The following is a 27,829-nucleotide window of genomic DNA, read 5'->3' as shown; positions in this document are numbered from 1 at the left end:
TACAGTGATGATTGACAGATGAACAAATAAACCTTCCTCAAAAGCCTGATGATCATATTTTTCTAATAAATGATGATGGATGATCGAGTAAACCTCAGTCGCTTCAGTCCAGGTGAAATATAATAACAATATCAAAGTTATTCTTGCGTTTGCTTGATAAATCAGGTCAGATTTGACACAGAAAGACACGTGAAGCTCGAGCTGAAGGAGGACGTTTGTACAGTTACACTGAAAGACTTTTACTGGATAAAACAGTCTAAACTATCAATCAGAGACAGGAGAACTGCAGAGATCGAGTGACGGCAAAGTCTTGATCATTTAGAGGCCTTAGAAATATGTGAATCAAGCATAATACTGTAGCTTTATAGGCCACACCCATTCTGCTAAAACAGTAAATACAGAAGCAAACCACAAATAAATATCATAAAACAAACAATCCATAACAGTAAGAACACAGTGATGGTGACGGAGGATGACGGCACACTGATAAACGGCACACTGATCACGACGACAGCAGGTCTTCAGACACAAACACGTGAAGAGTGAAGGACGCTCGACCTCTGACCCCTCAGGAGATCCACACACAGACAGCAACATCCAGATCCGGGTTTACACATTCTTAACTTAATTATATTTCTCTACCAATCTCTGAAGAAGAGAAAACAGCCTGTCCATTCTCTCCTGTGATCTCGCCATTAGCTGGACCAGCTCGTCCTCTCGGTCTCGGCTTCTCTCGGCTTCTCCTCGTCCTGGTCATCCGCTGAACTCGGCCCTGGTGTGTCCTCAGGGATGGAGGCAATGAGGACAAACAACAGCCAAGTTTCCCACTCACTCCCTCACTTGTTCCAGGACACTTGCACTCCTAAGGCAGAGCAAATAAACATGCCTGTTAACAACAGCAGCAACAACACATTTCAGCACAGATGCGTCAAGTAACTGGCTTACTTTTTGTTTTTTAAGTTGTCTCTTGTTTTTGTTTTTGCCAGCAAGGGACTGACTTTCCCCAACAGGCCCATTTTCTCCAGAATTAACAAGAGAAAAAGAAAACGCTTAAGAAAAATATTAAGACGGGGGTGAAATCTTAACATTGCAAAATATGACACAGCAGGACATGCATACAAAATACTCCAGAAATCATATTTCCGGATCCTCAGATTTGATTAAAACATTTGTAGATACGGCTTGCATGGCAGAAGAAAACTAGAAAAAACAACAGAGTGAAAGACTGTTGCCTTAACTACTGTCTTATTGTTGTGGGCTTTGTACAGGGATATTTGTTATAATACATAAGAGAGCCTAGTGGAAATATTACAGATGGGTCGTTGTCTTCCCTCAGAGAGTTTCTGGCCCCGGTAAATACGTTAATACTCATTTTCATCCCTCATATGAATAAACTCAGCTGTCTGCTCCTTGCTCTCTAAAACAAAACAAAACATTACCACAAGTTTAGATCTCCTAACAAATGAAGCTGCGCAGTGCTAACATTTACAGTTTAAGTTCACAGTTTTAAGAAAGAAAGACCTGTGCTTTCACCACTTGTTGTTTTGCTAGATATTTGAGTAAATTAAAACAAAACTTACATGTGTATTCCTGAGCCACAGAATCACCCAACGTTTTCTTTGAGTAAAAATCCTTTCGTCACCCAGACCAGCAACATAGTGTCGGCCCAGATCCGGGCCACATCTGGGCCTTGTGGAGTCCATGTGTGCCAGATGAATTCTGGGATAGGGTAAGCCGCAAAAGATCATGTTGTATCCTTCATTGCCCGAGAAACGAAGGGCACATTTGAAAGAAATATGTCTGAATTCACAGTACTCATAAAAGTGTAGACAAAAAGTCCCCGGCTGATCGGCTGAAAGTCCAGACAAGCCTGGATGAACGCTCTGTTGAAGTTATCGGAAGAACATTCGCTCATAACTTTGAGAAAAACCTTGCCCGAGGGTTAAAGTGGATGATTGCAACGACAATAAGGCTTCTGAACTTTAAAAAGGCATTTTTTCCCCCCAATAATAATATGTTTCAATGTCCAAGCTTGAGGATAAATAGTTCCAGTGCTGTGTTTGTCATGAAACGAACAGCTGAGAGCCACTGATGGAGTAAACACACACATATCTCATCCTCTGTCAACTCTGAGATTATTGATCAGTGATCTCTGAGATTAGCATGGCTCCAGAGGAACTGAGCCCTGAAACACACTCGGTCTGGGTCAGCGGTCACCATGGTAACCGCGGCCGTGATGTCGCTTGATGCGTGACCGAGTGACTCGAGTTTCAGGAACAGAGCCTGTTATTTCCTTTGTAAAAGGCTGCTGGGAGACAGAATCTAAACATCAATAGTAGACATAATGTGTATATTCATCAGCATTTGTCCTGATATAATTAAAATGGTCAACCAAACAACCACTAGAATCTAGATTCAAAATGTTGAAAGCAAAAATAATGAGCATAGATTAAAAATGTAGTTCGATGGTTGAATCTGAATTTTGATGGACTCACTGTTACGGACAGTTTGAAGTGCTCACAGAACTGAGCTGGTAACACTGCAGGATTCTGCTGAGGTCTACGGGTCGCAGACTCACTGCTCACACTGATCCTGAACCCTGGTAATGCATTGAAAAACCGCACACTTTTGCATCATTTTACCTGTTTTTATGAATTAAAAATTTTTTTTTACAAGAACTACAGCAAAAACCAGTGTGATGCAAGAAAAGATACATTTTAATCAATATTTATGAGAGATTTCGGTTGAATATATCATTAGATGAAATTTATAATAACATATAATATGATAATTACCAGTATGAACGCCATTGACTTCAATGGATTTAAATTCCTTTTGAAACATTTAACTTGAATAACTACATTTATAAAACCTACACATTCTTTTTCTGACAAAACAGCATCAATATTACTCTGAAATGTTTTCAAACTAAATCTGTTCTTTTGACCGCCTGAATCTCTTCATGCTGCCGGGACAGTAGAGTGAAATGTGTTTGATTTACTCTGTGAACTTTTGATCCACAAACAGATGTTAAATGAACTCATTTCAGAATATGTGTGTGTTTGTGCACAAGCATGTTTTTAAACAAAATGCATTCTCAATGGGAAGAAGAAAAAAAATGCCACAATTCACTTTTCGGGTCAAAACGGACCCGAATGCAAAAGGTGTAAAAATTCAGTTCAAATGTTATAACTCTTCTTTAAAAAAAAAGATATGTATCTTGCCAGTATTAACACATCTCAAAAATTTCATTTTCATACTAAAAACTAATTTTTTTTACACATTTTGATGTACATCTTCCGGGTCAAAACGGACCCAAGTGCAATCTTCTCTTAGCACTGGCGCTAGCACACACCCCTGTCTCACCCCTGTGCATACAAGGAAGGGCTCGGACTCTAGTCCACCTATGGTCACCCGAGCAGTCATCCCATCATGGAATTGGTGGAGGATGTTAACAAACTTAGTGGGACAGCCAAACCTGAAGAGGACATCCCATAAGAGCTCTCTTTGCACAGTATCGAATGCTTTCGAGGGATCGACAAAGGCCATAAACATGTCCTGATGTTGCTCCGGGCACTTTCCCTGAAGCTGCCGGGCTGTGAAGCTCATGTCGATCGTGCTCCTGTTCCTTCTAAACCCACACTGTGATTCTGGCAGCATTGACTCAGTGATGTTGTTAATAAGTCTCTGAAGCAGCATCTTGGCCATGACCTTACCACCAACAGAGAGGAGTGATATGCCCCTACTATTGCCGCAGACGGCCTTGTCACCCTTGTTCTTATAGATGACTACATATAGATGACTACAATGACTACAACGACAACTGTATTTTTCTATGTACATTTCTGAAATGCACTTTCTGTAAAGCTGCTTTGAAACAATATGTATTGTGAAAAGCGCTATACAAATAAATTTGAATTGAATTGAATGTTTGCATCTCTCCATTGCTGTGGGATGTTCTCGTCAGTCCAGGCCTTGGTGATGTATTGGTAGAGGGTCCACATACATATGTACCCTCCCTCCTTCAGAAGCTCAGCAGGGATGTTATCAGCACCAGGGAACTTGGTGTTCTTAAGGGAACGGACAGATGATAGAAGCTCCTGGAAGGTTGGCGGTAGACTGAGATCGTGGATGGGAGGAAGTTCACTTCTTGCTTCTATGTTTCCCAAGCGGTTACAATTTAGTCTCTTTTTGTTAGGCTTTTGCAGCCGCAAAGGGGAACACACTTTCATATTGAGCTTGGCCACAATCATACGGTGGTCGGTCCAGCGCCTTTCATAGCACGAGTGATGAGAACATCCTTGATGTCACTACACCTCACAATGATGAAGTCAATCATGTGCCAATTTTTAGAGCAAGGGTGCATCCACAAGGTCTTATATTTTGCCTTCTGCTGGAAGACGGTGTTGGTTATGGTAAGGTTATGCTCAGAGCAAAGAGTAAATGCCAATGCCATGCCTACCTAGTACTCCACTCCACATCCTGTAGTTCTGTCCCGCCCTAGCGATTCGAAATCCCCAAGCAATAGGATCTTCTCACTTTTAGGGATCCGGCAAAGCGTTTCATCCAGTGCTTGATAAAAGCATTCCTTGGCCTCATTTTCAGATGGAAAAGTTGGTGCATAGGCACTGAGAAGTGCGGCATTACGCTTTTTTGCCAGAGGGATACCGGTCCCAGGACAACCGGTCCCCCATCTTGGCTGTAGGAGGCTGCGTGTGTGTGTTGAAACTGCCAATAATAAATGTGAGATCGGCTCCACAGCAAACACAGCAGTTTTGTCACGGTAAATAGTGTACTGAGGTGTTACTCATGACTGTAAGCGCTCAACACCGCATACACATGAATTAGCCAGCATGTTCAGCGCTCCATACAACATGAAGCTATAAAGACGTGATCTTAACATTTGATCCTTTTAACACTTCCCGTTGAGTAAGTACAGGTTGCGCTCTCCATTAAGGCTGATGTGAGCGTGGCTGTAATTGCTCTCGGCACTGCAGTGCATTAACAGAGTCAGGACACACACACACACACACACACACACAAGCATTACCGTCAGTGGGTTAACAGAGTCAGGACACACACACAAGTATGTCCTTCAGTCACGCTCTGATTACTCCAGACCACTGGAAATCAACTCCTGGCCTTCAAACTGTGCATCTGCATGTTTTATTACATAAAATATACAAAGTTCTGAGAAATGGAGCCGTGACAACAATGCTAAAAATGACATTAGATTCATAATAACAGCCTCTTTTTTACAGAACTAGGCTAAAACTGATGGAGCGAGAGAGAGGCGTTCATAGACCCGAAGAGGAGCGTCTGGTTTTCCTGGGAGAAATGAATGATTCTGCTCCTCTGGTTATTCACAGATAAAGACACATGGGCTTTTCTCACGGGACAGACGTCTCACTTAAGCAGCATCTTGTGAATATGAATGTGTTTAATATCACCCAAACACAGTACATGTTCAGACTTTGTTTGGCTGACAGTCTTTTAACATGTTCAGTTTGGGGTCGGTAAGATGTTTCTGAAACTCTCTTCTGCTCTTCAAGGCTGCATTTATTTGATCAAAAATACAGTAAAACAGTAAAATATTATTTCACTATGTGAATATATAGTAAAGATCATTTATTTCTGTGATCAAAGCTGCATTTTCAGCATCATTACTCCAGTCTTCAGTGTCACATGATCCTTCAGAAATCACTCTAATATGAGGATCTGATGATCAAGAAACATTTATGATTATTATCAGTGTTGAAAACAGTTATTCTGCTTCAGATTTTTTGTGAAACCGTCAGTTTTTTTTCAGCTGTGATTCTAATATACACACAAAAGGACAAAATCACAGGCTCACATTCGTTTAACACATGATTTGTCTTTACTACAAAAATGAAACGTGACAAAGCAAAAAAACCTACAAAACAGAAGCTGATCTATCAGAGTTCAGGCTGAAGGCTTCAGGAGAAAGACTCTTCCTAGATGAAAATAAGTCAGGTGATGTAAGTCTGGAGTTTAAAGCCTTGTGTAGTCACATGATCTTCAGGTTTGAACACAGTCTTGCCATGGCTCACTGGGACACGGACAGAGGAGCACTGGAGGGTCCGGCTCCGCTCGGGGCCGCGGGGGACGACACGCTCGGGGTCTGAGAGACGCTGCTCGCTGTCGGCACCGGCTCCATCTTACTGATGTGTGTGATGAAGCGCAGGCGCAGACGCATCGCCGGCCTCAGCGAACAGATGATCCTCTCCACCTGCACAGAATTAAAGAGGACCTGTTATACAGTTTCTCAAAGTCTTGATGTTGTTTCAGGCTCTACTAGAGCAGGTTTTCCTGCGTGAATGTTGATTATTCTCCTCATATTCTCCATTGTTGCTCCTCTCTTCCCAGTCTGTCAGTAACGCTCTGTCTACTTCCTGTCTCTATGAAGCCCCTCCTTCTGAAAAGCACACTGTGCTCTGATTGGTCGGCTGGAGCAGTGTGTTGTGATTGGTCGAGCGTTTCGAGTGTGTTTGGGAAATGTCCCGCCTCTTACCATAACCGCCAGTTAACTCAACCAGGCCCCGCCCCTTTATTCTGCGCATTAATTATTATAATGAGGAATATTGTGGCGTGTTCGTTCCCGGAAGAAACTCAAGACTACAATGGAGGCGTTTCAGGAGTTCAGAAACACTGACACTGATATAGAGAAGAACTCTCGTTTTCATGCTCTAACAGCATCATCACACACTGAAGATGAACATGGAGAAGAGCAGGAGCTCTTTAAGGTGCGTCTCAATGCTCATACTTGTGCTGTTTTGTAGACAGACCTTCTTCTGTTTAAAGACCTCTGAGTGACCTCTTAAAAACAGGATTGAAATCCACTGATCAAAATGCATCAGATCATTCCAAAACAATGCCAGACAGACTTATAATCAAGCATCGTTCAACTGAACAACTCTATATCATGTCTAAAACCTATAAATGTGTCTATTATGCTTAGATCACTGATTAAAACTCATTCTTTCCTCACTTTCTTTCCTTCTGCAACTCGTCTGAGTGTGTGTGTGTGTGTGTGTGCGTGCATGTGTTTGTGTTAGATATTAGATTTGTGTTAGAATAATCAATAAAATCTTGTTCGTATTTAAAGTCTGTGTAAAGATTTTAAATATATTTATATTAAATATGTTCTGAGTTTGTCACACCACAGAAAAATGTGTTTACCAAAGTAAATAAAAAGTTATCAAAATCTTAAATATCTGAACACAAAAATGGCAAAAACCGTTTAACGGTCTAACGGTCCACAGTCCAGCACTGCACAGTCCAGTCTTTCTAACGTGTTTTCATCAATACATTTCTGACATTTATCATGTGTTTAGAAACTAATCTCTGAATTGCCTTTACACGGACTCTAAAGAGAAGAGTTCTGCCGTTATGTGCTTACAAATGAAATGTCTTAAACTGCTGATCTTGTTCCCCTGCTAATAAATAGTGTTTTCACTATAGTCTGGATATTAATATCCGCTGCAGAGCTGATAGTTACTGAACGACGCATTTGCTCGACCGTAAAAGAAGTGACTCTTTCAAAATTCCCTATAAATTAATAATTCCCTTTGAATTAAATTGACCCGTTTCCCTTACATGCTGGATGACAAAACCTTTTAAACAGTCGTCAGCACTACCATTAAACACCTCCATATATGCAGGACTCAGAAGGATGATGTGAGAGTGAAGCTGAAGTTCAGATGATAAACACTGGAGAATGATCTTCATTTGCAGAGACTGCTGATACTGAGCTGATGTACCTGACCTTTCCTGCTCTTCCCTGAGGGAGAAGCCAACACACAGCGGCTTCTGAAAGAGACTCGACCCCCTCAAACACACTCATGTGAGACACACACACACACACACACAATCATCGCACAGGGACACGATCTCATGCTCACTCACAACTATTAACATCTGTTGAATTGGTGGCTGATCCATTTGAATTTGTACGATCTGCTCTGAGAGAGATATTATTTTCCTGTGTATTTAATAACACTGCTTATGCATAATTAATTTAGTTAATCTTACTAATCATGAAAGATACATTGTTTTTGACAAATATACATACAATCAAACCTAAATTTATTCAGACACCTTGCTCTCCTCACTTTCATAAATGAACTATAGTGTCCTGCACACACTAGTAAAAAAAATATCAAAAACTACACATGGTGTCTGAATAAGTTTTGGTGTGTGTGTAAATCAATATTTTTGTATTGTATGCATTGAAAACAGACACTCTACCTTTATTGTTAACTCAATATTTGACAGAGGGATTAGAGGAGGAGAAGAAACTGCTTCTGGAGAAAGTGAACTGTTGAAGTGGACGAACTGAAGGTTTCACGGGGTAAGGGTCAGATTCGGACTGATAAACATGGAAATATGTTATCTGAGGCGCTCATAACTTTCATCACTCCTGGTGGAACTTTGACTTTATTTCTGTCTCTCATGTTTCGAGTTTTAATCTGCAAAAGCTGCGAGACACAACATGTGAATAACGCCTCTGTATGTGGTCGAGGCCAGAGGGCCTGAGAACAGTATTTCACATCACTGAAAACTGTTCACGTTCGTCAGGTGGGGCCTATTATGGGATGTTGAGGAAGACCAACGTGGATGAAGATGAACCGGAAAGTGGACATACTATTATATGATAAAAGGAAGTGGGAGGCCTTATGATCATGTCCATTTGCTTTTCCAATCAACTTTGAAAGTCTTTGTTCAATGATAAATGAATATGTATGATGTTCCTGGATAAATACAGGTTTGCTCAGAGCTTATTTAGTGGCTCTCTGAGACATGTGAGAGAAACGACCCTGGATCGCCACTTCAGACAAACATATCTCATTTACTTTCACCACTGAGTGACCTGACTGTATTTTATTGGTGGATGTCCACCACTCTGCCTACGCCCCAGAGACAGGTGGACCTGCGTGCTTCTCGTTTCCTAATAATCATATAAACTCATAGGAAACTGCGACCTCATAACAGTTAGCCCAGGGTTTGTGACCGCATCTCACCGCCAACCTCCCTGAAAATCAAACATTTTAGTCCGATGTTCAAGAGGTGTTTATGGCCTTGATACGAAGGAGAATGTTACTCTGTGTGTGTGTGTGTGTGTGTGTGTGTGTGTTACCTGGTCTTTAACGCTGTCCCCGGTAAACATGTATTTGATGTGGTACAGGAAGTCACAGATGGGGTCCATATAGGACAAGTGTTTAATGTGCTGGTCCACAGCCTGGAGCATCTCGTAAAACGCCACTCCAATCTGAGAGAGGAAGACACACACACTCATCAGCAACGACATCACAACACAGGCCACCATTCAATCATTACTCATTACTATAGCTTCTTTATTATTAATACTGTTATTAACCATTAGTGGATGTTGGTGTTATGTTGGATCTGATCTGCTCCGATGCAGATGTTGTAAGTGGAGAAATTACAGTCCTTCTATGAAGATTATTAACAAAGTCTCTTAATTAATCTCTTAATATCATGTGTTTTGGCTCAATTTCAGGAAATAAAGCGTATCCAAACACCACAGCAGAACCGCAGCTCGTCTCTGAGTAACACACTGGTGTTTTGTTATTGAATGCCTCTGTAATATTTGAATGATTTGGTTAAGTAAATGATTCAATGACTCACTCATAAAGACAGTCACTTGCTTTGTTCCTAAATGAATCAGGCATTTGAACAAATCCTTAAATAAATGATTCAATGACCCACAGTCATAAGACACTGATTTGTCGCCACCTAATGGTGTTTTCTTTTAAAACATCATTTTATTTTGTCCATCATTTTATATTACTATATTTAAATTTGTATTCTTTCAAGCAATCTCATAAAATGTGCATTTGTGAAGTGCATGTATGAGCTGCACTAAACCGGTTCAGACGCAGCTTCAGTGCCTCCTCTGCAGTGCAAAGACGGATCTTGTTGATACGGACTTTGATTAATAACAGTGTTTTAATATTGTAATTGAATTTGTTGATTAAATGTAAGAATTTCCCATGCATCTAATAAGGTTAGAAAAGAATTGCTGTTTTACATGTAAAAATGCCCCTGGAAATGAAGGGGGCAAATATCACCCATTAAAGGGATGGTTCGGAGTAAAATCAACCCAGGGTCCTTTGCACCATGACCTCGAGCCAAACACCCCCCAGAAGCCTTTTCCCCTTGGTTGAACATTATTAAAGTTAGAGCTTATCTAGAGATATCAGCCGGATGGTTTAGTGCAGGCGCTAATGGATCCAAGGCTGTATCTGGTACATTACTCCACTAATAATGCCCAGAATGGACCAAACTTCTACAGTAGCACAAACAGGTTCTGTACTCATAAAACAAGGCGTTGGAAAGTTTGTAAGTACATCAGGAGTTTATTTAAATAACACTTGCCTGATGGCTAATGCTACCGCTAACCCGGACGTTGACGTCACTTCAGTGATTAGGGAAAAGCACGTAAAAGTCCTGCACCATGAAGCGCGCGTCGAGTCAAGACAGTGCAGTGTGTGCGCGAGCCACACGAGAGAACACTGTATCAGCGCCACTTTTCGCAGCGGCAACTTTCATCACCTGATTTAAAAAAAACATTTCAGCGCTAGATCGTCTCTTATTTAACAAACGAACGAAATGAATGCTCTGCTGGTTAACTGGAGATGTTTAATTTATTTGTAGAATTGGTACATTCGTGCCGCGAGATGTTTTAAAAAGTGGTGGGGACATGTCCCACCCGCAAATTACGCCTATGTAACACTACACACCTGATAAATGTCAACAATAGCAGATCGGTACGTAGTGAATTTAACTACCTTGTACTCATGTCAGTCAGCCCTCCCGGCTGCTTTAAACCTGAAGTTCATCTGTTTGTCACGCGAGTCACTATTACAACGTTAAGTCAGTGCGCGCACAGAGATGAGTTGCGTGATAGCATCAATGGATTTACACGTGATATGCCGACATAATATTTTTCTTTTGTAGCTATTGTACATAAATGTCCTCAGGAAACTATTAAAATGAAATTATTTATTAGTTCATTATTATTATTATTAAAATAAATTTTTTTAATTGTTTTTATTAATCTGATTGGGTGGGCCACCGGTCAATCTGGGTGGGCACGTGCCCACCCAGGCCCACCCATAAATCCGCGCCTGGTCCCAGCACAGTCTGCACTGGTTATGAACAGCAGCTCTAGTTCAGTGACGGCCGGCGGGTGTGTGGAGCTGAAGGGTTTCTGGGTAATGTGCTGTGGTCGGTGTGTGGAGAGCACTTTCATTAGATGGACTGCGTCACACAGCCATCAGTGTGTGTGTGCCGACCTGTGGCCTAATCAAGTCTCGTCTCTCTTTCCCATGAGGCTCTGCTTTGAAGAGTGCAGGTGTGTGTGTGTGTTTGTGTGTGTGGCTCTACCTCCAGCATGCATCTGGTCCTCTCCTGCTGGAAGCGCTGCAGAAACGGCCCCACCAGGTGATATACGTACAGCAGCTGGAACTCAGTCTTCACGATGGGCTTCAGCACCTCCGACAGGAACCTGACACACACACACACCATAAAATCACTGCAACAGTGTCCAGCAGCAACAGAAACCAACAATTAATCAATAATTACATGTTGGCTTGACAAACTGCATTCAAACTACATGAACCAAGAAATGTAGAAACTGTAACACCGAATTAAAGTCCCCATGAAATTGGCAATTCCTGTTTTTTATGGAATTTTGCAGTGTTTATTACTAAATGTTTTCTCCGTGCACATCATTATTGTGTTTAATTCATGCGTCTCGTTATCATGAATCATAATAAGCTCCTCTTGCAGCATCTCTTCTCTTCTTTCAAGACACAATCAAGCCACGCCCACATTTGTTCTTCACTGTAAAAAATTGCTGTAAAAATGGCCAAATTCTGACAGTAACTTACTGTTTCACAATGCATGCTGGGTAATATTCTGCACGGTAAGCAACTGCTGTTAATTTACAGCCCATTTTCAACACTGATCTACTGTACTTATGTATTACGGTTTTGCACTGTAGTACGCAATGCATTGTGGGCTGGTGCCAATAGCACAAAGGCGCTGAACGGGTGTTTCAAAGGAGTTTGAGGAGCTCATGACAGGGAACGTGTGGAAAACAGAAGGAAAATAATCAAAGCAGCGAAGAGCGTGTTGTTTTACACCTGGACCGGAGACTGGCGAGCGGGAAGAACTGGAGCTGAACACGTGGCACCTGAAATGAACATGTCTGTGGCACTTATGACAGGAATAACTGTGGAAAACAGAAGGAAACTTCTAATCCATTAAGAGAAAACTTTGAAACTGGAGGAAACTGGAGTGTTTTCTCACACATCTAAATCACTCGAACGGAGACCGATGAGCTGGAACTGAACAAGCTTTAAGTCAGTGATTATAAATGCATTAAACGGAGAGGGTAAAATCCTGTCGATTCACTATAATACATCACTTATTCCCAAATTTCAGTGTTTATTAAGGCTTTCAGACTGTATTGGTGGCTCTCTGATGGTTGTGGCCGTCTAGCGCTCATAAGCAGGAGAAAACGCAGTTCGCCTGTATGAGCTGTAACTGTTATTAACAGAGTTGGAGTTTGTATTCCTTACTGCAGTTTTTCTGACATAAATGTACATGTTACTTTTACTCTTGCCTGTATTTTGGGTGTTCTTGCTCATAAATAAATGTTCACCTTTTCATTAGCTGTGTTTTTACTGTAGTAATTTCCTGTGTGATTTTAATTTCCAATCTAATTCGAGCTGTGTTGACAAAATGACCCAAATTGTTTTCAACCCACCATTTTTACGAGTGTATTGTAAATAGAAATAATCACTGCATGCACTTCTCACAGCAACAGTCATTTCACAGTGTTAATATCAGAGAATTACAGTATATTGCTTGTGTCTCCGCTGCCAGTATTTTAACATTAATTTACAGAATCTTTTTTGCAGAGTTGTTCCAGAAGCCGTTTCACTCGGATATTCGTCACAGTAGTGAAGAAAAGATGAGCGCAACTTCCCTTTCATTACTATATTCACTAAAACACCTCAAGAGTCTTTTTATATTGAAGAAAAATATCATGCCAAACGATTGCTTTGGTCTATTGTTGATGAATTATGACAATATAAGTATGAAGTGTTTATACCGTAATATGTTGTAGATGGATGGAAGGATGCATATTAACAGATATATCAGATTCATGAAGCTCATCCTTGACATGATCAATAACTGAAGGTCATTGTGCGAGTCGAAAATGTCATGAAAATGGGTTTTAATGTTCTGACTTCACGACCTCTAGACAGATCGATGTGAGTCTCTGAGTCATGATGATGTCATCCGCTGTGACCAGATCTTCATTAATCAGACTGATTGAGCCTCGATTGGGATGAGCCGTGTTCAGAGCCGTAGTAAAACACTGACACCGCTGTATGAAGCGGAAGTTAGTCTTTTCTCTCCTATAGTGTCGTATATCCGAGTGAACCGCTTCAGGAACAAGAACACATGTGGGCGGGGCTTGATTGTGTCTGTGGGGAATTGATTGGATGGTTGTGGTTTGCTATTGGTGGATCTCGTGTGATTGACAAGTTGCTCCGCCCACATCATCAGAGAAGAGAAGAGATGCTGCAAGAGGAGCTTATTCTGATTCAAGATAACGAGACGCATGAGTTAAACACAATAATGACGTGCACTTATAAATCGCTTCACTGTACGGGCGGAGGGGAGTGTGTGCTAACGTTCCCCCGTCGCTGCAGACGAGTGTGTGAGACGCTGTTAAGCGTGTGCTATCACTGCTCCTCCACGAGCCGCCTGTCACTGAGTTATCTGTGTGTGTTCATGGACCCGATCCCAGACGTCACACACTGTCAGCAGACACAGTTACACACAGACGCTTTCACACTTCAAAACAGACAGAGCATGTGACCGCAGCACGAGGACTGACACACACACACTACAGAACACACACACCGCCGTTCATTACGACTGTTTCTTCTATAGAGAAATTAATACTTTTATTCAGCGAGAACGCATTACATTGATCAAAAGTGACATCTATAATGTCACAGAAAATTCTGTTTCAAATAAATGCTGTTCTTTTAAACTTTCCATTCATCAAAGAATCCTGAAAAATATAATGCAGCACAGTATCAAATCTTGATCAGTTTCTTGATCATCAAATCCTCACATTAGAGTGATTTCTGAAGGATCATGTGACACTGAAGACTGGAGTAATGATGCTGAAAATTCAGTTGTTTTGATCACAGGAATAAATTACAGTTTAACATAATATTCACATAGAAAACAGTTAAATTAAATTGTAAGAATATTTCACTGTTTTTAGTGTATTTTTTTAGTGTACACTACATGAACTACCTTTAAAGTCAACAGAAAATCAAAATGTATTTTACAGTATAATGCACTGCTCCTAATGCCCTCGATTCATCAGTACGTTATTGCAAAGATAATAAAAAAGAATTGTCTTCATAATCTTTCATCAAAACCTCTGTCTCTGAAATAACTTTTCACAATGTTATGAAATCCATTTTTTCAAACCATCCTGTCCAGCTTCATCCTGGAACAAAACGGATTATCATTTGAAAAGACAGCAGATCAGTGAAGTAAAATGGGTTGTGAAGAAGATCCTGAGTGCACTGATGCGTCTCTGTGTGTGTGTGTGTGTGTGTGTGTGTGTGACGTGGGATGAGGAGCGTGTGGAGGCAGGAGAACTGAAGCACGGCAGCACTCATCCTCACACACACACACACACTAGTACTGCATTTCAGAACTACTCAAACAACGGACACACTCACTTCACTACAACACTCATGATTTATCAGTATCTGCAGTCAAATTTAACTTAAGACATTTTTTAAGGCACAAATAAAATTTATTCTGTATTCAATCTCAAAATAAATCATGTGTTGCAGAACACATTCAACAAGGACTTAATAAGGGTTTGACTGCAATTTTATTCAATATGTACTGTAATTGGTTTATGTACCAAAATATCAATACATATGAATAAGACATTTGAATTTTCTGATTATAAAATAATGCATTTAAAGAAAGACAGATTATAGATTAGTGTGCCAATAATAGTACAATCTATTTATTAAATATGTTAAATAATGTATTTGGCATGGTAATGTGTATGACAATGCTGATATGTTTGGTCTTTGGAACAGATCTGCTACACTACTGCCAACACACACACACACACACACGACACACTCTTGTGAGCATATAACACAATAGCACACATGAATCACCGGTAGCAGATCTACACAGGTGGAGCTGGGGAGGGGGGGGGGGTTTCTGAAAGCGCGCTGCACTGCTAAGGCGAATGCTAACCAAGTATTAGGTTGAGCAGCGAGCTCATTGGCTACTGACACAGAGGAACCAATCAGCTGCGCCCTATAGAGAATGATGCGAGTTAACGACCCATCAGCCTGCGTCATCTAGAGTTTCATGACAGAACTCTGTATTTCTTAGTTTTTAGGTGTGATTATATTTTTATTTGCCCTTTATTTAACCGAATAAAACTTTTAGAATCTCTTTTACAGAAGTAACCAGGCCAAGATGAGCAGCACAACATTATCATTTGTTTTAAATATATCATCAAAACAATTAAAAACATAAATTGTTTCTTCCTTTAACAGCTCACTAAGCAAAGATCAAAAATTCATTGTCTGCAGTTTCAGGTAATTTTGCAAGAAGTTTTAATCACTGGGTGCCGCATGCAGAAAAGCTTGTTTTCCAAATTCAGTTTGTGCCAGTGGAACTGAAAGGGTATACAACGCTAGATACAGTTTACTGGGACTCTTATTTTGAAATGTGCTTTACTACTGCTGGCTGCTCATTCACACAGATGAGGAAGATCATATATGCACCTCGACTGCGCACTATTTCTAACAATGCAACGGACTGGAGTGAATTATTACGCTTATTATTCCCCAATTACCACGCCTCAAGACATTGCTCAATGTTTTATTTGATTTGTCATTAAAACGCTCTTGTGTGCAGAACTAATTTCTTACACATCTGATCCCAAGCCCCATTTGCTCCGTTGTACTGTGTGTGTGTGTGTTTCTATGAGAGACAGAACAGGAGAAAGAGGGCAAACTTTCCTTGGAAAACATGGATATAGTCTGTAATTTTTATCCTATTGTTATATTTATCTGCGTGGTCAGTGTCGTTGTGGTTTTTGGTTCTTTTGCTGTTGTCGGCTCTAAAGACCTTTGAAATAACTGAAATCATTTGGCGGAGTGATAAGGAGCTGTAATGCGGTCGAAACCTGCCGGAACTACTTTAGCCCTGCGTTTCCCTAAGAAATAACTGCACATATAAGAACGTTCGTCAACCAATCAGATTCAAGCAATCAACAGCCCCGTAGTATAACAGTAAATCATCAGCAATCTATAGGCATAAATGAGCAGTATTCATTGATTCATTGAAGCCTATATGTTCTATGACCTTAAGTTTGATCAAACTGAGTTTTGTTCAGAAATCTAATGTCTGTGCCTAATCCTTTTTAGGATCTTTTTATTTTTTTTATATAATTTTTTTTGTGCTAAATCCAGTGGTAAATGTCTCTCTGCACTATAGGCAGGATTGGTGAAAGGTGTCGGTGCTGGTTACTCTGAGACGACTCTGATGTCTTACTTGGGGATGAGGGAGAGCTGGCCGATGCTGGAGTGATGCCAGACGGCGTGTGCGAGCGCCAGAATGTAACTGCAGTGCATCTCTGAGTACGACTGGTGGCACGCGGTGAAGTCCAGCAGCTGGAAGGGGTACCCGACCCAGTCCGACTCCGAACTCAGAACCGGACTGCTGATCACACTCACGATGCGGTCGTGGAGGACGATCCAGTACGGCTCCTGAGCAAGAAACGGAACATTACATTAACTTGAACAGAGATATTGAGTCTTAGAAATATGCTTCACGGCAAGGCCAGGTAAGGAAGAGGAGATGTGGACCTAAATGTAGCTTCTAAGTTTAATTTATTTAATAAAATAACCAACAGAACCAAACCAAAGGGCAATAAATACACAGAACAATTATGGTCCCGAATGCTGCACCTAACCCAAGCGGCCCGATGGCGAGTCTAGTTACTGTTACTAGCTGCTGATGAGAGAGAGAGCGACAGAGAGAGGAACATAAACAAGGACCGTGTGCGCACAGGCAGAGCAGTGATGACCAGTCCAATCGCGTTCATCCAGGCCGTGACGTTCTCACGGGGAACCAGCGGCTGGCTGCAAAACACACATTTATCACACATCAAACCCACACTTCAACACACAGCACTGTATGAACGAACATGCGTCTCGTGTGTCATGACCTCTGACCTCTTGAGCACCACATTGAGCAGGGCGTTGCCCACGTCTTTGCCGGGCACAGCCAGAGCCATGAGCTCCACACAGGTGACGTGCAGCGCGTGCGCCGCCGGGTTGGGGAACTCGTTGAAGCGCCAGTCGCAGTTGGGGAACGGCCCCGGGGACTTCCCTGCCATGGGTGCCCTCGTTAAGGAGTATAATATTTTATATAAATGGCCAGTAGCCGTTAGTTTGCCTCACAGCCGTCGCTAGTCAGAGGCAGCATGTGCATCAGCTTGAGTTTCCAATGTTAAACCAGAGAACATTTGTGACCCGTGCTGGCAAAATGAGTGGGAATACACACAGGATCATTTCGAGCTACAGGCAAAACAAATGAAATGTTATGATTTTGAGGTTTTGAGTTCATCAAGCCCTCGTCTAGCGGTCCCAATGCTCCAAAAAGCGATTAAACATCTAAAAGTATCTTTATTTGTACGTTTTCTGAGACTACCACCTTTCCTTGGTCCATGAAAACCGATCTTACTGGCGCTGACTGACAGATCCGACGCGTGCGCACAAAGACGATCCTGATATACACACATACACAGAATTACAGTATTTAAAAATATCTGTCTTGGCGAGTATTTATGCAAAAAATATCTTAACGTTATTAAATAAACGTTTAGTTAGGGAAAATCATCTGATGTGTAACATTATATTAGATCCGTGCGTTACAGTAGGTACGAATATATAGGCTGTCTGTTTCATTCATGTTAATCAAACAATTGTGGTGTCATGGGAAAAAAAGTTGAATATATATTTTTCCTATAGATATTTGGTTTTGACTTGGTGAGTGGCAAATTTGGTGTTATTATCAGAAATTGGTTTGCTTGGTGATTTTGATTTGTCCAAATCAAACAAATCATACATGATTTTGATAGAGATAAACTTTCTCATTGTGACTCATTTTGCCTGAACGGGTCATATTTATTTAGGCGGAAAACCAAAGAGACCATTAAGCTGCTTTTCTGCAACAGATTTATCAGCGATGCTCATGACAAATTTGGGAAGATGGCTAGTGTTTCCAAACATGTTATATAAGCGACTCTGAAGCAGACACCAAAAACACCATATCATGACCTGCTTTTTATATATTACTATACATATACATAATTCAATTACTCTATATATTAATATTAATATGAGATAATCACACTATTCCGAATCATGTTCTCACAACCATATATTGTTAAAATATATAAAGTCACCACTCCCTAACTATTTTTTTTTCCCTCAGATTGACCCAATTCACATGGGTCATACATCTCAGATTGGAGATACGGGAAAAAATTCCATCCCTGTATCTCTTAAATGCATTATCGTGACGTCGCTGCCTGTGATGCGCTCAGGAAAGGATATTATCCACCAGCCGCCCGATGAGTTTGCAGTAGTAGGTGTCGTCGGGGATCCAGATGTTGTCCTCCCGGGGGTTCATCCCACACTTCAGGTAGGTCTCGCTGAGACACCAGCCGGGCGTGCGGTTGTCCTTGAGCGAGCTCATGATGGCATGGACCAGCTTCCTCTTCAGGTTGGTGCGATCTCGTAGGTGTCTCTCGTAATAATGCAGCGTGTTGTACAGGTACGTCACCGGACGATCTGCATGTCAAAGGTTTTATGGTAAAAGAGTAAAAGCAAAAAAAAAAGTAATCATTAATTAATCAAATTAATAAATCACAATTCAAAAACTCTGCTCTTCAGTAAGAACAATAATATTTAACTTATTGTGTGTGTGGGGGGGGGGGGGGGGGGGGGAAGAAATATGATGAATGAATGAATGAATGAATGAAATCTTTATTTCGAACAATTAATAAAATAATAATAACAATAAAATTAAAAAAGACAGCAATGCATATGAAATATCCATACAAATAAATAAACAAGTTTTAGCATGATAATCAACCTGTTCGAAAAGGGATAGGTAGAAGCCCTAGGCTTATCAAGACCCCCATGATTGCAGTTTACATCTTGATTATGTGTTATTTACAATTTTAATTTAAAGTTTGATATCTTAAAATCCCCCTGTGGTAAATATTAAGTTTTTAATGTTGATTAAATGTCTATGTGGTGTTTTTAATATGCTTTAAGACAAAGCATGTGTAAATTCATAAGTCGACTCCATTGCTGAGTATTTTCTCCTTAAAACTGCAGTGAACCAAAGACAGTCTCAAAAACACGCTTTGAAATCGCTGGTGTTTCTGACGTCACAAACTACCTTGTAACCAATCAGATCAACGTGTGATCGTCAACCAGTGGATCTCTGAGCTGAGTGAGTGAGTGGAGGCGGGGCTCATTTGCATATTCATAGAACCACGTATACTAAATGAGGCAAGGGTGTCGAGTTACATTTGAGATATTTTAAGGCATGGAGATTTTTTTTTTAAAGGAAAAAACATTGGTGATCAAAGATGAGTTTTAAGGGATAAAATTGACTACAGGGGGACTTAAATATATTAAAGAGTACTATTCTGCCCTTTCTCAAAGTCTTGAGAAACTGCTGTTTCAGGCTCTACTAGAACAGGTTTTCCTGCTTGAATGTTGATTATTTTCCTCATATTCTCCATTGTTGCGGCTCCTCTCTTCCCAGTCTGTCAGTAACACTCTGTTTACTTCCTGTCTCTATGAAGCCCCTCCTTCTGAAAAGCACACTGTGCTCTGATTGGTCGGCTGGAGCAGTGTGTTGTGATTGGTCGAGCGCTTCGAGTGTGTTTGGGAAATGTCCCGCCCCTTACCATAACCACCAGTTTAACACACTACATACGAACTCAACCAGGCCCCGCCCCTTTATTCTGCACATTAATTATTATAATGAGGAATATTGTGACGTGTTCATCCCGGAAGAAACTCAAGACTACAATGGAGGCGTCTCAGGAGTTCAGAAACACTGACTCTGATATAGAGAAGAGCTGGAGCTTTTCATGCTCAAACGGCAACATCACACACTGAAGACAGATGGAAAAAAGCAGAATAGGTGCTCCTAAATAATAATTTAAACTCTTTTAATTCCCAGCGTGAGATCCACGAGCCTTCCTGCCTCTCACCGTGAAACTTGTAGAGGCCGCCCAGGTGGTCGAGCAGCGTCTCCAGGGACTTGGACACGGGCAGCAGCTCCAGGAAGCGATGGATGACGATGTCGAACACGGGAAGGAAGCGCAGGCACACGTTCCCGAAGTAGATGGGCAGGTACTGGGACTGCAGCTGAATGGGAGGGTTGACCTGCTCCGCCAGGCCTTCGAAGTACAGCTTCTCGGGATACTTCTGCAGGAAGCACAGCGGAGGAGCTCATCACCAGCACAACCATCATAACGCCTCCCAACCCTGACTCCGAGACCGCTGTAATCCAGGCGCTCAATGGGCCGGCTTTTGGCTAAACGGTTTGACTGCACTGACACTACTGGATGAGAACCAAACTTGAACTGAATTAGGCTGGATGATCACATCAGTAGACGCGTTTCCATTAAAGATTTGCGCAAAACTTTTGCGATTTTTTCTAAAATGTCGACAAAAAACTATTGCGAAATTACAGCGTTTCCATTAATTGATGTTATGCGACTAAAACTTCATTTTTCGCGATCAGTAAAATCATTCCAAAAACCATGGCATTGGACGCTGGTGGGTTTATGTACTATATCCCAGCCACTAGCCATTATTATTATTAATGGAAGGAGATGTGTGTGTGTTTTCAAGCATTAATGGTGAGGAACGACCCTTATTATACTGTGAGCGGCTCATATGAGGAGTTTCTGGGTGTTTCTCCCTCAGATCTGCTGCGAGGTCTTGATTGTGGCATTTATTTGAGGTTTAGAATCCATTATTCCTGTAATTATTTTGTCTTATATGAGTTTAATAAAGAGCTCTGTCTCGTATTCTGTCCAAACACACCGCGATATCTACGTCAGGTGACTGTAAATGCGCAAAAACTGTTTCCATTGCAGTTTTGCGAAATATTTATTTTTCGAATTGCCTGAAAAACCTCCTCATGCGAGCGGAACAACTTTTTTGCGATAAATGGGAGTTTTCGCGAAATTGACGTGTTTCCATTGGGCGTATTTTCAATTTGCGCAATTTGAAGGGTAATGGAAATGCAGCTACTGTTTCCTGCAGAGCTTCTTTACAGCGGAGTCGACTGTGTTTCATAATTGATGAACTTTGCCACATCACAGTTATTGAACTGAATTGAATCAACAGTAAACCGACTCAAAGTGAATAACACTATTGTCTTCTGTAGAACTCCTTATGGATGCATTGAACTCATAATTGATGAACTTTACACAGTTACACTGAACTGAATAATGACACTATTGTCTTTTTTGACCTACTTTATCTCATATTTGATGATGCATCATTGATTCCTGATTATTACTGTGCAACTTATTTGAAAACAATCTGTATTGTATAAAACGCTTTAGAAATTAAGGTGACTAGACATTAGCTGGACCAATCATAAAAAACATTGACTTCAGTTGAGCATTTATGGTAGCATTTCATAGGCTATTACGGCTTACATGTGTATTAAAGTGTTAGTGCACCAAGAATGGATAATTCTGTCATCATTTACACACGTCTTCTCAAACCCGAAGACTTTCGTTCATCTTTGGAACACAGATGAAGATATTTTTAATGAAACACGAGAGATTTTGGTCGCTCCATTGAAACTGCATTCTACAACAACTTTGACGCTTCAAAATGTTCAGACATTGTAAATGTAATCGATATGAAAACAGAGGTTTAATCAATGTCTAATCAATGAGGTTTAATCAATTGTGACGTGACATGTGACCCATTTGAGCTACTATGTTTACCATATTTGATGTGCTCTACATGTATTGATGGGTGTTTATATGTGAATAAAAGCCTAAATTAAACCTGTTCATCATATAAAGCGATTGTGTTTCTTCTGAAGACTCCATTCATACGGATCACTTTTACACTGTCTTTATGATTGTTTTGAAGCATCAAAGATTTGGATGTGTGGACATTGGAGGGATAGAAATGATAAAATATCATAATGTGTGTTTTTAAGATGAATGAAAGTCATTGATGTTTGAACGACATAAGGGTAAATAAAGACAGAATTATCATTTTCTGGAGAACTATTACTTTAAGACTTTATAGCTATTGTTCTTGGTCTTTGAGATAACTATATTATCTTCCACTTTATTATAAACGTGTGCATCTGCCACTTTAAATTCTCTTTAAAGCAGGATGGATTCTGATTGGCTGTCAGTGTTTTTTATTGTTCATCAGCTGGAAAAATCGTTCTGAAAGTGATTCCAACTATATTATTTCTCTGTGCCTTTATTGTTCCAGTTGTGCTGTGGACCCTGCTATTCTTTTATATTTATAACGGATATTAGAACTATATCTCTATTGTTATCGTAATAGTTATCATTCTTGTGTATACTTCAGTCTTTACCCAGTAGATAACAGCTTTACCATGTTAGATAACAGCAGCCGGGGACGTTACCAAGAATCTCAAGAGTATTATAAACTCAGAGTGGTCACATGTTGGCTTTAGTCTTATGGTGGGGTTCAGCTCGGGTCAAACTGTGTGCTGCTGAATTATGTTTTGTTTGCCGTTCAGCACGGATACACACAAGACGAAATGTCACGGCAATCTGAGGTCAATCTCTACTTAAAATGCCACAGAGAAATAAAGATGGGGGATAATAACTGTGTTTATGACATTTCAGACACTCATCAAACTTGATATTTCGCTGAATATCCTGAACTAAGATGGTTTTCTGTTTCATCTCTAAAGGTCAACAATAGAATTATACAGAAATCCATATGTAACGTCTGTGAGAGACGTACGGCTCTGGGGTAGCCGGCGTTGCCTGTGCGCTTCTTTATTTAACTTGGCAGGTCACATTAAAACAGATGTTTATGTACACAGATTGAATAAGCAAGCGGTCGTTTGAGCATGAAGGACATTAAAGACAGTAACTCAACCACAGTACAGTCAGATTAATACAAATTTAATGTAAATGATTGAAAAAGTCGCCTGTTGCCAGAAATGAGGAATGAGGAAGAAAATTCCCTGGATTAGTGAACGTTTGTGAGGCTAATGCCATAAAATCTTTGAAAGATATTCAGAGTTTTGTTAGCGACGCTTAGCAAATAAATGTGCTAAACACAACTGTATATTCCAGGTTGTTTTGTTATGTCTGCTAAATAATCAGTTATTAGCACTGGATGGAAGAATAATCTGAGCACAGGCTCTTCACACATTTCTCCAATAATTTGCCAGCTTTTATGGACGCTGCTGATGCCATTATCCAACTTGTGTTATCTAATGCTGACACTAACACTAGCCACTAGGCCTGTGAGATATCGACAAAAATATATCTTGATATTTTATGGGATTTTGTTGATAACGATAATAAGACAATTTAACATTTCTTGACAGTTTCTTGACTGTTCTGTGTGTTGTCAGTGTGTAGCAGGTTGTGTGTTTGGTGAGTATTGTTAATGTGTAGCAGGCTGTGTTCGTTGTGTTCTGTTAACATGTAAAAGGTTGTTTTTGGGCCGTGTTGGTAACAAGTTGCAGGTTGTGTGTTTGTTGTGTGAACGTGTAGCAGGTTATGTGTTCAGTGTGTTAGCATGTAACATGTAGCAGGTTGTTTTCATTATGTTTTTAGCATGTAACAGGTTGTGTTTGTTGTATATTGTTAGCATGTAACAGGTTGTGTTTACAGTGCGTGTTGTTAGCGTATAGCAGGCCATGTGTTTGGTGTGTTGTTAGCATGTAGCAGGTTGTGTTTATGTGTGTTGTTAGCGTATGGCAGGTCATGTGTTTGGTGCGTGTTGTTAGCGTGTAGCAGGTTGTGTGTTGCGGTACCTTGTGGTAGGTCATGTGTCTGGTGTGTGTTGTTAGCGTGTAGCAGGTTGTGTGTTGTTACCTTGTGGTAGGTCATGTGTTTGGTGCGTGTTGTTAGCGTGTAGCAGGTTGTGTGTTGCGGTACCTTGTGGTAGGTCATGTGTTTGTTGCGTGTTGTTAGCGTGTAGCAGGTTGTGTGTTGCGGTACCTTGTGGTAGGTCATGTGTTTGGTGTGTGTTGTTAGCGTGTAGCAGGTTGTGTGTTGTTACCTTGTGGTAGGTCATGTGTTTGGTGCGTGTTGTTAGCGTGTAGCAGGTTGTGTGTTGCGGTAGCTTGTGGTAGGTCAGTGTTTGGTGCGTGTTGTTAGCGTGTAGCAGGTTGTGTGTTGCGGTACCTTGTGGTAGGTCATGTGTCTGGTGTGTGTTGTTAGCGTGTAGCAGGTTGTGTGTTGCGGTACCTTGTGGTAGGTCATGTGTTTGGTGCGTGTTGTTAGCGTGTAGCAGGTTGTGTGTTGCGGTAGCTTGTGGTAGGTCAGTGTTTGGTGCGTGTTGTTAGCGTGTAGCAGGTTGTGTGTTGCGGTACCTTGTGGTAGGTCATGTGTTTGGTGCGTGTTGTTAGCGTGTAGCAGGTTGTGTGTTGCGGTAGCTTGTGGTAGGTCAGTGTTTGGTGCGTGTTGTTAGCGTGTAGCAGGTTGTGTGTTGCGGTACCTTGTGGTAGGTCATGTGTTTGGTGCGTGTTGTTAGCGTGTAGCAGGTTGTGTGTTGCGGTAGCTTGTGGTAGGTCAGTGTTTGGTGCGTGTTGTTAGCGTGTAGCAGGTTGTGTGTTGCGGTACCTTGTGGTAGGTCATGTGTCTGGTGTGTGTTGTTAGCGTGTAGCAGGTTGTGTGTTGTTACCTTGTGGTAGGTCATGTGTTTGGTGCGTGTTGTTAGCGTGTAGCAGGTTGTGTGTTGCGGTACCTTGTGGTAGGTCATGTGTTTGTTGCGTGTTGTTAGCGTGTAACAGGTTGTGTGTTGCGGTACCTTGTGGTAGGTCATGTGTTTGGTGTGTGTTGTTAGCGTGTAGCAGGTTGTGTGTTGTTACCTTGTGGTAGGTCATGTGTTTGGTGCGTGTTGTTAGCGTGTAGCAGGTTGTGTGTTGCGGTACCTTGTGGTAGGTCATGTGTTTGGTGTGTGTTGTTAGCGTGTAGCAGGTTGTGTGTTGCGGTAGCTTGTGGTAGGTCATGTGTTTGGTGCGTGTTGTTAGCATGTAGCAGGTTGTGTGTTGCGGTAGCTTGTGGTAGGTCAGTGTTTGGTGCGTGTTGTTAGCGTGTAGCAGGTTGTGTGTTGCGGTAGCTTGTGGTAGGTCATGTGTTTGGTGTTAGTGTGTAGCAGGTTGTGTGTTCTTACCTTGTGGTAGGTCATGTGTTTGGTGTGTGTTGTTAGCGTGTAGCAGGTTGTGTGTTGCGGTACCTTGTGGTAGGTCATGTGTTTGGTGTGTGTTGTTAGCGTGTAGCAGGTTGTGTGTTGCGGTACCTTGTGGTAGGTCATGTGTTTGATGTGTTGTTAGCGTGTAGCAGGTTGTGTGTTGCGGTACCTTGTGGTAGGTCATGTGTTTGGTGTGTGTTGTTAGCGTGTAGCAGGTTGTGTGTTGCGGTAGCTTGTGGTAGGTCAGTGTTTGGTGTGTGTTGTTAGCGTGTAGCAGGTTGTGTGTTGCGGTAGCTTGTGGTAGGTCATGTGTTTGATGTGTTGTTAGCGTGTAGCAGGTTGTGTGTTCTTACCTTGTGGTAGGTCATGTGTTTGGTGTGTGTTGTTAGCGTGTAGCAGGTTGTGTGTTGCGGTACCTTGTGGTAGGTCATGTGTTTGGTGTGTGTTGTTAGCGTGTAGCAGGTTGTGTGTTGCGGTACCTTGTGGTAGGTCATGTGTTTGGTGCGTGTTGTTAGCGTGTAGCAGGTTGTGTGTTGCGGTACCTTGTGGTAGGTCATGTGTTTGGTGTGTGTTGTTAGCGTGTAGCAGGTTGTGTGTTGCGGTACCTTGTGGTAGGTCATGTGTTTGGTGTGTGTTGTTAGCGTGTAGCAGGTTGTGTGTTGTTACCTTGTGGTAGGTCATGTGTTTGGTGTGTGTTGTTAGCGTGTAGCAGGTTGTGTGTTGCGGTACCTTGTGGTAGGTCATGTGTTTGGTGTGTGTTGTTAGCGTGTAGCAGGTTGTGTGCTGCGGTACCTTGTGGTAGGTCATGTGTTTGGTGCGTGTTGTTAGCGTGTAGCAGGTTGTGTGCTGCGGTACCTTGTGGTAGGTCATGTGTTTGGTGTGTGTTGTTAGCGTGTAGCAGGTTGTGTGTTGCGGTACCTTGTGGTAGGTCATGTGTTTGGTGCGTGTTGTTAGCGTGTAGCAGGTTGTGTGCTGCGGTACCTTGTGGTAGGTCATGTGTTTGGTGTGTGTTGTTAGCGTGTAGCAGGTTGTGTGCTGCGGTACCTTGTGGTAGGTCATGTGTTTGGTGTGTGTTGTTAGCGTGTAGCAGGTTGTGTGCTGCGGTACCTTGTGGTAGGTCATGTGTTTGGTGTGTGTTGTTAGCGTGTAGCAGGTTGTGTGTTGCGGTACCTTGTGGTAGGTCATGTGTTTGGTGCGTGTTGTTAGCGTGTAGCAGGTTGTGTGTTGCGGTACCTTGTGGTAGGTCATGTGTTTGGTGCGTGTTGTTAGCGTGTAGCAGGTTTTGTGTTGCGGTACCTTGTGGTAGGTCATGTGTTTGGTGCGTGTTGTTAGCGTGTAGCAGGTTGTGTGTTGCGGTACCTTGTGGTAGGTCATGTGTTTGGTGCGTGTTGTTAGCGTGTAGCAGGTTGTGTGTTGCGGTACCTTGTGGTAGGTCATGTGTTTGGTGCGTGTTGTTAGCGTGTAGCAGGTTGTGTGCTGCGGTACCTTGTGGTAGGTCATGTGTTTGGTGCGTGTTGTTAGCGTGTAGCAGGTTGTGTGTTGCGGTACCTTGTGGTAGGTCATGTGTTTGGTGTGTGTTGTTAGCGTGTAGCAGGTTGTGTGTTGCGGTACCTTGTGGTAGGTCATGTGTTTGGTGCGTGTTGTTAGCGTGTAGCAGGTTGTGTGTTGCGGTACCTTGTGGTAGGTCATGTGTTTGGTGTGTGTTGTTAGCGTGTAGCAGGTTGTGTGTTGCGGTACCTTGTGGTAGGTCATGTGTTTGGTGTGCCAGTCGCTCTGCAGCCAGTGTTCTGGAGCGTTCTCCTTCACAAAGTCACTCACGCGGTTGCGGAAGTCGTTGGGTTTGAGGAGGAGCAGCTGGATGATGAAGTAGCAGACCTGAGCCTCGTTCCCCTCGTGACTCCTCATCGCCTGCATGAACACACACACAACGTTCAGTGCCACGGCGAGTGCTTGGAAATGTTTGTTTAGTGTAGCATGTTGAGACATTAGAGCTCTCAGGACATGCTTTCCAGTGTGTGTGTATTATTATAAAACAGTTAGTTCCAGTCCTTGATTCTGATTGGTCAATAGCTGTGTTTAATTCACGATAAAGCATGGCTATGACGCTTCACCCAACGGTTCTATGTATCACTACACAACACCCCCTAGCAACCACTCTTAGCAACATTGTTCTCATTGATATTGCTCATTGAAGCTTATAGAGTAGAGTATTGTGAGAG

General features: G+C 41.7%; 1 protein-coding gene across 2 annotated transcripts in view; it reads right to left on the bottom strand.

Moving 5' to 3' along the window:
• Positions 1-5,147: 5,147 nt before the first annotated feature.
• Positions 5,148-27,829, bottom strand: part of med23 (mediator complex subunit 23) — a 66,596-nt gene continuing 43,914 nt past the window's right edge. For both annotated transcript variants that reach the window (XM_084091604.1, XM_084091603.1), the window contains 9 exons: positions 27,348-27,518; positions 20,429-20,645; positions 18,750-18,986; positions 17,364-17,529; positions 17,198-17,270; positions 16,681-16,895; positions 11,431-11,551; positions 9,158-9,289; positions 5,148-6,250 (listed from right to left, as the gene is read on the bottom strand). In XM_084091604.1, the coding sequence (XP_083947730.1) occupies positions 6,068-6,250; positions 9,158-9,289; positions 11,431-11,551; positions 16,681-16,895; positions 17,198-17,270; positions 17,364-17,529; positions 18,750-18,986; positions 20,429-20,645; positions 27,348-27,518 (1,515 nt within the window). In that variant the 3' untranslated portion in view covers positions 5,148-6,067. The remainder of the gene's footprint in view (positions 6,251-9,157; positions 9,290-11,430; positions 11,552-16,680; positions 16,896-17,197; positions 17,271-17,363; positions 17,530-18,749; positions 18,987-20,428; positions 20,646-27,347; positions 27,519-27,829) is intronic.

Source organism: Abramis brama, assembly GCF_963993115.1.
Source record: "Abramis brama genome assembly, chromosome: 18".
NCBI lineage: Eukaryota > Metazoa > Chordata > Actinopteri > Cypriniformes > Leuciscidae > Abramis > Abramis brama.
This window is presented reverse-complemented; position numbering and strand designations above follow the sequence as displayed.